General features: G+C 40.5%; 2 protein-coding genes across 7 annotated transcripts in view; both read left to right on the top strand.

The window, feature by feature from the left end:
* BDH2 (3-hydroxybutyrate dehydrogenase 2) overlaps positions 1-5,409 on the top strand; it is a 29,100-nt gene extending 23,691 nt beyond the window's left edge. For both annotated transcript variants that reach the window (XM_037167916.2, XM_053666426.1), the window contains exons 9-10: positions 2,515-2,607; positions 4,864-5,409. In XM_037167916.2, the coding sequence (XP_037023811.1) occupies positions 2,515-2,607; positions 4,864-4,917 (147 nt within the window). In that variant the 3' untranslated portion in view covers positions 4,918-5,409. The remainder of the gene's footprint in view (positions 1-2,514; positions 2,608-4,863) is intronic.
* Positions 5,410-5,515: 106 nt separating this feature from the next.
* Positions 5,516-12,406, top strand: part of SLC9B2 (solute carrier family 9 member B2) — a 48,488-nt gene continuing 41,597 nt past the window's right edge. For 4 of the 5 annotated variants that reach the window (XM_037167915.2, XM_037167914.2, XM_037167913.2 and 1 more), the window contains exon 1: positions 7,450-7,707. The gene's annotated coding sequence lies outside the window, so the exon portion shown is untranslated. Of the gene's footprint in view, positions 6,818-7,449; positions 7,708-12,406 lie in introns of those variants that run through there. The other variant, XM_037167912.2, reaches the window with a different exon arrangement.

Here is a 12,406-nt window from a genome sequence, read left to right as displayed (position 1 = left end):
AATGAAGAAAGAAATTAAGGAAAACACAAATAAATAGAAGCACATACGATGTTCATGGATTGGAAGAATTAACATCATCAAAATGTCCATTTTACCCAAAGCAATTTATAGATTCAATACAATTCCTATTAAAATGACGTATTTCACAGATATAGAACAAACATTTCAAAAATTTATATGGAACCGTAAATGACCCCAAATAGCCACAGCAATTTTGAGAAAGAACAAAGTAGGAGGGATCACAATAACTGATTTCCAACTATATTACAAGGCCACTGTAATAAAAACTGCCTGTTACTGGCATAAGAACAGACAGACAGATCAATGGAACAGAACAGAGAGACCATAAATAAACCCAACTCTGAGGTCAATTAATATTAGTCAAAGAAGGCAGAAGCCTAAAAGGGAGTAATAATAGCCTCTTCTACAAATGGTGTTGGGAAATCTGGACAGCTACATGCACAAATACGAAACTCGACAACCAACTTACACTATACACAAAAATAAACTCAAGGTGGATAAAAGACTTAAACATAGGTCACAACACCAGAAAAGTCCTAGAGGAGAACATAGGGAGGAAAATCTCAGATATTTCATGCAGCAATATTTTCACTGTTATGTCCCCTAGAGTAAGGGGCATAAAGGAAAGAATAAACAAATGGGGCTTCATCAAAATAAAAAGCTTCAGCGCTGCTAAAGAGAACATCAGCACAATGAAAAGGGAACCAACCGTATGAGAAAATATATTTGCCAATGATACCTTGGAAAAGGGTTTGATGTAATATGTAAAGAACTCACATGACTCCACTCCAGGAAGGCAAACAATCCAGTTAAAAAATGAGCAAAGAACCAGAACAGACACTTCTCCAAGGAGGACATACAGAGGGACCAGAGACATATTAAAGGATGCTCAGCATCACTAGCCATCAGCAAGATGCAAATAAAAATCACAATGAACCCCAGCCGGTGTAGCTCAGTGGACCGGGCACGGGCCTGTGAAGCAAAGGGTCACCAGTTCAATTCCCAGTCAGGGCACATGCCTGGGTTGCAGGCCAGTTCCCCAGTAGGGGACACATGAGAGGCAACCACATATTGATGTTTCTCTCCCACTTTTTCTCCTTCCCTTCCCCTCTCTCTAAAAATAAATAAAATATTTTTTAAAATAATAAAATAAAACCACAGTGAGATGCCACTTTATGCCAGTGAAAATGGCCATCATAAACAAGTTAACAAACAAGTGCTGATGAGGTTGTGGAAAAAAGGGAATTCTAGTACACCATTGGTGGGAATGCAGACTGGTGCAGCCACTGTGGAAAAAAGTATGGAATTTCCTCAGAAAACTAAATATAGAACTGGCTTTTGAACCAGCAATTCCACTGCCAGGGTTATACCCTAAGAACCCTGAAACACCAATCCAAAAGAACCTATGTACCCCAATGTTCATAATTTATAATAGCCAAGTGTTGGAAGCAACCTAAGGGCCCATCAGTAAATGAGTGGATCAAAAAACAGTCCCCACTGGTGTGGTTCCATGGATTGAGTGCTGGCCTGGGAGCCAAAGGATCACTGATTTCATTCCCAGTCAGGGTACATGCCTGGGTTGCAGGCCAGGTCCCCAGTTGGGGGTGCATGACAGGCAACCATACACTGATGTTTCTTTCCCCCTTTTCCCATCTTTTCCCTCTCTCTAAAAATAAATAAATAAATAAAATATTTAAAAAAGCTATAGTACATTTACACAATGGAATACTACACAGCAGAAAGAAAGAAGGAGCTGCTACCCCTCATGACAGCATGGATGGAATTGTCAAGAGCATTATGCTAAATGAAATGACAAGTAGTGAAAGACAAATACCATATGATCTCACCTAAAGTGGAATTTAATCAACAAAACAAACAAGCAAGCAAAATATAACCAGAGACATTGAAGTAAAAGACAAACTGACAGTAACCAGAGGCAGGCAGGGATAATGGGGGAAAATAGGGGAAGAGTCACCAAGGAACATGTATAAAGGACCTATGGACAAAGTCAAAGGAGGTAGGATTGAGGGTAGGAGGTGAGGGTGGGTGGGGTGTTAGGAAGGAGTAGGAGGAAAGGGAGACAACTGTCCTTGAACAAAAATAAATAAATAAATAAATAAATAAATAAATAAATAAATAAATAAATAAACTAAAAATGGTTGAGTTGGTAAATTTCACATTAGGTGTATTTTACTACAACTTTTAAAAAGCCTTCTTCTTTAATATCACCTTTCTGATGTTTCACGATGTCTGTAGTTCACAGTATAACAAAATAGTTTGAGTGGATGGGCAGTGACTGTAGCCCTGCTTGCTCTGCTTACTCCACAATTAATGATGGTAATGATATTCTCACATATTTTGTATCGTGCATGATTATGGCTCCAAGGTAGCGATAGCTCTGTAGACTCACTGCCTTTTACCCTCAGAAGGAATTGCAGGTGAGTGCATACTTCAGCTCAGGTCACTGATGTCTGGTATGGTTTCTGGTCACAGGCACTGAGTGATTTTCTGAAGAGACAGAAGATTGGAAGATTTGCAACTGCAGAAGAAATAGCCCTGCTTTGTGTGTATTTGGCTTCTGATGAAGTAAGCATTCCTCCTCCCAAGGAGTTCATTATCTTAATCATATATAGCCACTATTTGCTTATCAAAAATGTCGCCTTAGGCAGTTATGGCATATATACATGCTAAGATGCTGCAGTTACTAGATAGAGATCCGTTCTGATTTAATTTGCTCAAAGAAGGCTACTTTGATCTAGCTGCCAACTTTTCCTCATTCAACTTTGCATGTCACTAAATCTTATAACAAATGAAATAGAGGAGTGAAAAAAGTGCTCAATTTTATAAAAGATAATTGCTTTCAAAAAATTGCAATTTAAGTAACCCTGGTTCAGGGTAAGTCAAACAAATGAGCCTCCAAAATTATGAGAGTTTCAGGCGAAATGGAAAGAGTTAACCAGATTTAATTGTGTGTAGGTGTAGGAAACACAAAATTGGCAGTTAGTGTTTTTCATTCTCCTGGTCCCTTGTTTAAAAGACTCCCACTGGCTCTTTTTTTTCTATGAACTCTTCCTTGCGTGTCATTGTGTATGGTATATTCCGAATTCTGTCTCTTTCCACTTTGCAACTATTTAGGAACTGGTTTCTTCTTTAACAGCAATTGTGTGTTTTAAAATGGTAAACTAATGCAAAAGCAGAAACTATATTTATAAGGCATAGAGCACAAGAACATCCCGCTTTGTTTTGTCTTTGAATGTTACATGATGGGGGGAAGTACAATGTATGCAAAGAGACAGGAAAGGGAAGTAGGTAGGCAGGAAGTGAGGAGGTGTTAGTAATTAACTAGTTCCTCTTTACAGGAACTTGGTGCACACCAGGTGGTTGGTGAATGTGACAAATACAGGGTTTAAAATGTTTTAATGACAAAGCAGTGACTACTTCAGAGAACTATTAACAACAGTTGTTAATAGCAGGGGAACTTGTTAGACAAATTATTAATTAAGCAAGTATGTTGGCCTTCGTGATTTCTCTGAATGCATATCTTCAGAAGAGCTCATTTAATTTTAGGATACAGCTGATTAGTTAAATTGCTGTTGTTCATCCACAGCTTAGGTTGCCAAATATTTGGAAATGTTTGGCTTGAAATGTGCAACAAAAGAACCTTTGGGATTTTAAAGGGGCCCAGAGGAGTCTATAAGTGTAACAGACAGCTTGCCTTGTAAAAACACTTGGGAGAGTTGAGGTCATTTTTTGGTCAAGTGATTAGTAAAGCCATACTTCATCTACATTATACAATTGGTTTTCAAAGAATAAACTTAAAATTTCTGTGTTTATATTATGATGCCTTTCCTTGCTCCCTCTTCCACTGTCTCAGGCTTTAGATAAATTTAAAATTAGAAACACAAATTTGACTTTTTACTATCCATGTTTAAGTGAAAAGAGACTTTTAAACTTGTACTACAAGGAATCATTTTAGCTTTAATTCCTTGGACAATGAAAAAATTCTGTGAAAAAAACAGTTATTTGTTTTAACTCCTTTAGTTTAGCACAGATTTGTATCTAAAACAAGTATAAATTTTTCATAGTTTAATAGATTATAATGATTATTTTCATGCAAATTTAAAATTAAAGTTTTATCCTCACCCCAGGACATTTTTCCATTGCTTTTAGAGAGAGGGGAAGGAAGGAGCCAGAGAAACTTTGATTGATTGCCTTCTCGTGCACACCCCCAGCGGGGTATAAAACCGCAACTTGGGCTTGTGCCCTAACCAGGAATCAAACCCATGACGTTTTGGTCTATAGGACGATGCTCCAACCAACTGAGCCACACCACCCAGGGCCATACAAATTTTTAACATACATCTAGTGTGCGCCAGTTCCTGTAATTGCCTGTGTGTATTGATCAACTGTATATACGGTATCATTTTTAAAAATTTGTTTGATAATTGACATGACCATTTTATGACTGACACACTTGGTTGTATTTAAAAAGTTTATTAGTGGCATAAAATTCAGCTATTTAGAATAGTTCTGAGCTTCAAAATGAAAATATACTGTTCTAGCCTATACTTTATTCTGAATTGAGGAATGACCATATGTTACCTAACTTCTTAATTTCCTGATTCTGAAACCAAACACCTGACAGACCTTGCTTAGAATGTGACATGTGCTGAACTATCAGCCAGAGGCCAGACCAAAAGAATGCTTGGCAGTTTTAAATCATCCCAAATGTAATTCAGAGTTACATAAATTCTGTTTGTTAAGTGTCATAGAAGAACTGAAGAAACACAACCTGCGTTAAGCCTGGTTAATTGGTGTGTCTCCTTGTGTTTATCATTACAGTCCGCCTTCATGACAGGCAATCCTGTCATCATCGATGGAGGCTGCAGCTTGTGATTTCAGGATCTCCTTGTGGGGAAGGCAGGCCCTTCATGTCCACGGTGAACCTGCTTTTGGAGAAAACTCACCATTACGTCCTTCTTATTAATCATGTAGGAATGAAAACAAGCCCTTTCTAATGATGTCATTGCTCACCAGTCCAGTTCTTTAAATACATTAATCTCTTTCTAATCTCCTCTACAATCATTGTAGATGACATAAAAGATAACAAGCTCACGGTAAATGGGTAGTTTTAAAAATAAACTGCAAGTTATAAGCACATAAAGTCAAATGTCAGTATGAAGAAAAAAGGTTTTTTAAAAAGTATTAATTTCTATTTTCCCAATATTCAAATATTTTATACAGCTCTGCACTTGTTAGTATATGGGAACTAAGTTTAAAATCTTACACCTTTATAAATGAATACCAAGGCTAAGAAGTAGTTTGGCTTCAATAACTTACATTAAAAGGAGTTTAGTCAGACTACTGCTGATCTGTTACATAAAATAATGAGCAGGTATTTGGACTTACCGGATATCATCACTTAGAGTTAAGTACTATTTTCTTACAACTTAACTTCTTGCTCTAAATAAAAAATCCTTATCAAAATAAGCAATGTTTGACGTAGGCCTACGTAAATATAGTTAACTAACTGGGCAGTACTGTCAGTTTGGGACATATTTCTTTAATTATAGATTTTCTTCACCAAGTTCCAGGATAACAGATAAGAGGACATGGAATTTGGAAATAGTCTCTAGACAAATAAATATAAGTGAACCATGTAACAGAAATAAATAAAGAGGGAAATTAAAATTTTGAGAAAACATTAAGTAAATCTATGAATGATAATTCTATCAGAGATTACTAGAAAGAAGTTTTTTCTTGTTCTTTTGGCTACAGAGTTTTATTTTTATTTTACTTGTTCCTATTTCAAAAGATCAAATGGTATGATGCACATATATAGTAGCTACTCCATAAGTAAGTGGTTATACTTAGCCTTTTCTCTTTAATAATAACCAAGAAACTATTGAAATGGACAATGAACAGATAACATTTTACAAATGAGGAAGAATATTTTGCAGTTGATAAAAGTGAGTTAAAACTGACAGCAAACGATATTTTGACTAGTATTCCCAAAGAGTCCGTTAATGATAAGATTCAACTTGCGGCCTGGAGCAGGCACTAGTCCACTGTTTCACCTAGTCCAAGTCACTGAGTTCATGTTGGATTTTAGTTTTCCAGTTTGTGAAATTAGGGAACTGGGCCAAATGGCCTGCACTTCTTTTAGGTGTATCATGACCAAAGTGCTGTAACTTCTTATCAAGTGAGGTAGGGAACCCCAAAGTTTGTGTTATGGAGTACTTTATGCTGTGAGTGCTTACACATGTATACGTATAGCTGTGAATAAATGAATTCTAAATAAAAACATGATGATGCTACAAAATGCATTCTTAATTTTAACAAATGTTCCCTCACAGTTAGTTCTCTCAGAGCCAACTATAAACTATAAAACATTATAAGCAATAAAAGCGAAGTAAAATTTAGCCCAGTAGTTCAAAGTTCTCCAAAGTCATGCTAATCGAATCAGGTGATGTATCAATAAAGAGCATATGACCGAAAGAAATGGAAAACTGTGTTTCACTCCTGCAATAGGAGGAAGCTGGATGGCACTAGAAACTTGAGCAAGCTTTAGAAGAGGAAGGGCTGGTTCAGTTTAGGAAAATCATCATTTTAGATGCTCTGAAAAACCCTATTGGGCAGAATGTAGGTTCATCCCTTCTTTCCGCGAAGGAGGACCTGAGAGAGTGGTTTCTGGCTGGTGGAGGTGTGTACTTGGTGGAGAACACTGTGACTTCACATTGTTCTTGCCTGAAAAGAGATGTTAAAACTGGCACTCGCTTAAAGGAGTGAAAAACAGGTAAGAAATTTATTTCAGTTGGAAAGGAAAATTACCCCGAAAGGCACATGTGGGCGGGCACATGCACACACTTAGTTGCAGGGGTGAAATACAGAGGAAAGGAAGGCGGAGGGGGGGGGGGGGGCCAAAACAGCTGATGGAAGGGTTAAAACCTAAATAACTAAGAAGGGCACATGTTAAAGAAGCGGTAAAAGGGGAGGCACAAGTCTTTTATCCTGCTTAATTGGTCAATGGAAGAATCTTGTTCTTCCCATCGCGCACGGAAGACCCCTTTACAAAATACAACTAAAAGGCGGCATTAACATCGAGAATACAGAGGTTGGTGTAGGGAACCATAACCCGGCCACGGCCGTTGGGCCTCCAGTCTGGCTCCCGAGAGCCAGCGCTGCGCGTCCTCGCCCCGGGCCAGGGCATCTTCGAGCACCACCCGGCGCTCCACTCTGCGCTCCGAGGGGGGCCTTTCCTGGCCGCTCCCGGGAAGGACGCGTCCACTCGGGCACCAGGGGTGGCGAGAGCGGCCCTGCGGGAAGCAACAACTGAATCGTGCACGGGGCCGCTCCGAGATCCCGGGAAGTGGCCTCCCGGAGGTCTGCCTTGCGAGCCCCGCTCCCGCCTGACCTGAAAACCAGCCGGGGTTTGCCCGGGGTCTGCTTCCCCGATGGTTGCCTGGAGGCAAGGCCGCCCCGCGCGGTTGGGAAAAGGCTTGGCCGCAGTCACCGCGGCGCGCCCGCGGCCGGACGCGCAGGGATCCTCACCGCCCAGGCTCCGCCTACCGCGATGAGCGCCCGGCGGGCCGGCTCGCTGCGGCTGGACCAGGCTCCCTGGTGGAGCTTTTTAGCCCGTTTCCTAGTCGCTGGGCAGAGCCGGCTGCCCGCACCAGAGACCGCGAGGTGAGTGTCCCTGGAGAACACAAAGGGTGCAAAGAATACCCGTCAGCCGGGGAAACCTTGGTGGCTCAGCCAGGCCAGAACTGGGAGCGAGCCTCCAGCTGTTTCCGTTATGTTGTTGTTGGGCTGGGTTTCTCTCGGTTTTGTTTGGTTCTGAAATCAACCTGAGGGTGCTGCTACTGTGAGCTAGGTTAGCACTCGGAGGTGCTAAGTACCTTCAGATGGTACTGACCGGAAAAAAGAACCACCTGTCAAAGCCCACGCTGAGTATGCCTGTGGCTTCTCTAACTTTAATACCAAGCATCAGCTTGCTATCTCATCCTTGTTATCTCTCTGGACTATGTGAAAATTGTGGCCCTAATAATTAATAGCAGAAAGACACCATTTCCTGATAGCACCCAGATAGAGACCTTTCTCACCTAGGTCAACCTGTTTTCATTGAAAGTAAAACTACCTCTCTAATTGGGTCTCCACTGGACATCATTGCTGCTGCACAGTACTCATGAAATCCTTTCTCTCCAAATCAATAGTGAACATTTCTATTCAGCAAATACCTATGTGTCGTCTCTGGGCCAGACAGGCATGGGGACAGGAGACACAAATATGAATCAAAGACAGTTTCTGCCTTTAAGGAGCTCAGAACGCAAAGGATCTAACTATACCAAAAATCATTAGATAGTATAATTCATGCTATACTAAAGATATGAGCAAAGTGACTTATGCACACAATACATTTCTAGCCTATTAAGATCTTTAGAATTATAACCCTATTGACTAAGTTTGGGGCCCATTTTTATTTTTTAGGCTTTCCACAGAAAGCATTATAGAATAAGTGGAGGACAGTCAGTGATGTAGGGCTGAGTACAGGGTCTACACTTAAATCTACTTTGCTGGATATGGAAGCTTGGCACTCAGATCCTTTCCTGCCTGCTTCTAAGCGTGCACTCTTGTACTAGAGGCACTGGGGAGCTAAACACATTTCCCGTACTACATTCCAGCTGGCGTTCTGGATGTAAAATTAAGGTCAGTCATCTACTTGCTCAGGCAAGTCATCTACTTGCCTGAGATTTCAAAGGCAAGGGTGAGGGAGAGGTCATCTCCCTGCTACTTTTGGCTGTTCTCTGGGAGCAAGGAAGGTCCAGGAGATGCCAGTGTCCGGTCTCCGGAGTTGTGGGTGTTGGCAAGGACTCCAGCACCAGTGACAGACACGTTCGGCACTGTTATGTTGAATCACTAGCTCTGTAGCTATCCAAAGGCAGTTGAGGGATGTGTGAACATATTCAGTGCTCCCTGTCCAGGCAGCTCCCAGATCCCAGCCTCTTCGGGTCACAGCTACAAGTGGTGTTCTTGAACTGCGCAGTCCCTGAGGGATCTCCTGATGGTACAAAAATCTTCGGTTTACTCAGTTACTCATATTTTAGAAATCGTTCCTGGAGGCCCAGCCTAGACCCTCCTGTACTTCCAGCCCTTTCATCAGTTCAGTTAATTCCCTGTAAAATCTCTTTCTGCTTAAAACACCAGCAGTGGTTTTGGTTTTCTGCTTTCCTTGACTCAGTGAATGTGTTTGGTATGTAGCCTCTAAGAGGCACCTTTACCTAAATCTCTTCCATTTCTTTAGGTGAGAAATGAAACCATGAGGGCAGATCCAGAGACTGGCAGTGATTTGAACGCCTTCAGTGGGGCTGTGCCTTCTCCATTTGCCACAGACCCCATGTTTGAGTTTGGCCCTGAAGACACTTGAGTTTGTTACCTATAGACTAGATTATCTGTGAAGTCTCTTGCTATACAAGTATAATGTAAAATGTTTCTTTGTTTAAAACATTTACAGAATGTCCTATCACAAGAGATTGTTGAATATCTGGTTCATGACCAATTATTTGCTAGTTCTACTAGTAATCAGTAGGCCACTGACTCTTTGGTCTGCACCCAGACCCCAATGATGAGAGATTTTTCCTCTGTGGAAAGGGGTTTGCATCCATTTTTCACAAAGTCTGGGAGCAAATGGAGCTGCCTACATGTGCGCTTGTGTAATGAGAGGGTGTTTATGATAAGTTCTAAAGAGTGTTTAACAGCCTTATAAAATTATTAAATACATCTTGTCAATATAATAAAAGTCCTTTGTCTCTTTAGAAATCTATTCTTTTATTTACTTTTCTGTGGTTTATATGAGGGACTAGAAATTTTGAATTTCCCTGTGCTTATCTGTGCTCTTCAGTACAGTAGATGCATGCTTCTTTTTCAGACAAAGTCTTATAAAAGGAAGATAAGACATTGGGAGGACTCCATGGGGACGCTAATATATACCCTGTACTGCTTTTAAGGTTTTCCATGACAAAAGCACTGTCACTGCTTTACAGGTGAAGAAACTTAACCAGACTGGTTAACTTGCCCCAAATCCCCACAGTGGGAGGCGGCGTCACAGGATTTACACTCAGGGTTTTCATCTCCATTTCATCTGACCACGCCACTTCTTGAACACAGTACTCTAATTAATATAGCCGTGCACAGAATTCCCTATGCGTACTTTTCACCTCACATCCTGTAATTGTGTGCTCCTCTGCCTGTAATAGTCTTGGTTTTCTTTACAAGACTGAATCATCTTTCAAGGCTTTATTCAAGTATCACTTGACCCCAGCCAAGCAAGGCAATACTTCCTTTTCCTTGTTTAACTCTATACCTACACTTCCCACATTGCAATTACATTACCTAAAGGTAACACTAACAGCTACAACAGGTGAACTCCAAAATCTCAGTAACAATGCAGTGGAAGCTTATTTCTTTCTCAGGTAAAGCCTATTTCTCACTTATGTAATGGTGTTTGACTGGTGGCCTTCTATCCAGTAATGCAGGAACCCAAACTCTTTGTACATTGGGGCTTTGCCATTCCTAAGACCTTAAAGTCCTTGGTTTCCAGGCAATGGTCAGGAAAAGAGAGGGTATGTGGCAGGTTACATGAGAGGTTTCTTACAGGTGAGGAATGGAAGTGCTATATATTATTTATGCCCATGTCCCATGGGCCACACCGCAGTCACATGCCACACTGACCTGCAAGGGAGGCTGGGAAATGTCAACTCTCTATGTGCCCAGGCAGTAGAGGAAACTAGTTTGGTGAAGACATATTAATCTCTGTCATTCTTGAAGAAGAGAGACTACATCTCAGTCATCTTTGTATCTCTTGTGCCTTACACATCATAGTAACCCAATATAAGTACGATGAACTTCACTGATTGTGAAGGGGTGAGGTTGCTCTCTCATGTGCCTGACAGTGAAGGTTATAACACTTCATTACGGTTGCTTAAGGGATGATTTATTTGATTACATTTCAACCTGTTCACTTTTGAATTCCGGCACAAAGGCTAAAACTTGGCAAGAACTTAATAGATGTTTGTTGAATGAATGAGTGAATGAATGAATGAGTTCTCAGGAAAAAAAAAGAGGGACAAAGTTAGTTTACATAGAGTTAGGAAATAGTTGGAAATACTAATTGAGAGGATGGCATTTGATTTAGACCTTGAGTGACTGGTAGAATTTTACCAAGTGGGGAAAAAGTGAAACTTCAGGCAGTGATTGTAATGGTGTTTTATTGCTATTGTTGTTTTGTTTGTTACTTGAGTAGAAATTTTGAAAACAATCAAAGCTCATAAGCTCAACTTTCTTTTCATTCAATATTCAAATAACACAACTGAACTTCAAGGGTAGGGGAGGAAAAATATATAACCTTAAAATCTGTATCATCTCTGTTGACTAAAAGAATGACACTAAAATGCTTGGCACCAAAGTGTTATTTTCTGAACATTTTGAGAATTATCAATACAAAGGCAGTGTTCTGATCATTCATCTTCTATGAAGATTTTCCCCAGGTTGAAAAGCTAGGGATACTGGGTAAGCCAAAGCTTTCTCATCATTACTCCTCATCCTAACTTTGCAGAGTTGGCTTCACATTAAAATCACTTCTTGTATTGGTTGGGTTGCTTTGGGCAGCAAGTAACAGGACCTTTGGCTAAAATTGCCCTTAGAAATACCAGCTTGCTTTTCTCACACAACAATATGTCTGAAAGTAAGTGGACCCAGGGTTTGTATCAGTAGCCCAATGATATCAGAGTCTATGTTGCTTTCTATGAGCTAATTTTGACTTTTTTCTTCATGGGTAGATGATAGCTGCTAGGGTTCCAAGGAACACAGTCCCCATCCACAACTCCACCTTTCCCCACCTCCCCCCCCATACAAATACAAGGGCCTTTAAGGACCAAAAGAAGAGAGAAATTTCTCCTTGCCTCTTTTCATTATGAATTAAAGTCTTACCCAGTGGCCTCAATAGCCTTACCCACAAATTTTCTTGGCAAGAAATGAATCATGCTTAGCCCTAAACCAACTGCTGGCAAAGAGGAATGGTGCTACAAAGACCAACGTTGGTACTGGTAGTGGGGAAGGACCTGCTGGCATAAATGGGCAGTGGCATTTAGGCTGTAAATCTTGTCTGCCACACTTGGGGAGATTCAATCTCTAGTGATGCTGATTTTAGTAGACCAAGAAATAATATTTACTTAAAATTAAATATTCGCCCTTCATAAAGAAAGAGATTAGAAAGGAAAGAAGCCAGTATTGCATCTTTCTTACCTAGGTATAATGTTCTTTTTTAAAAGATTTTATTTATTTACTTATTTTTAGACCGAGGGGGAGGGAGGGAGAAAGAGAGGGAGAG

The sequence above is a fragment of the Artibeus jamaicensis genome, unplaced genomic scaffold (assembly GCF_021234435.1).
Source record: "Artibeus jamaicensis isolate MK-2021 breed Jamaican fruit bat unplaced genomic scaffold, CSHL_Jam_final contig_452, whole genome shotgun sequence".
Classification (NCBI taxonomy): domain Eukaryota; kingdom Metazoa; phylum Chordata; class Mammalia; order Chiroptera; family Phyllostomidae; genus Artibeus; species Artibeus jamaicensis.
The sequence above is the reverse complement of the archived record's forward strand: the minus strand, read 5'-3'. Positions and strand labels throughout refer to the sequence as shown.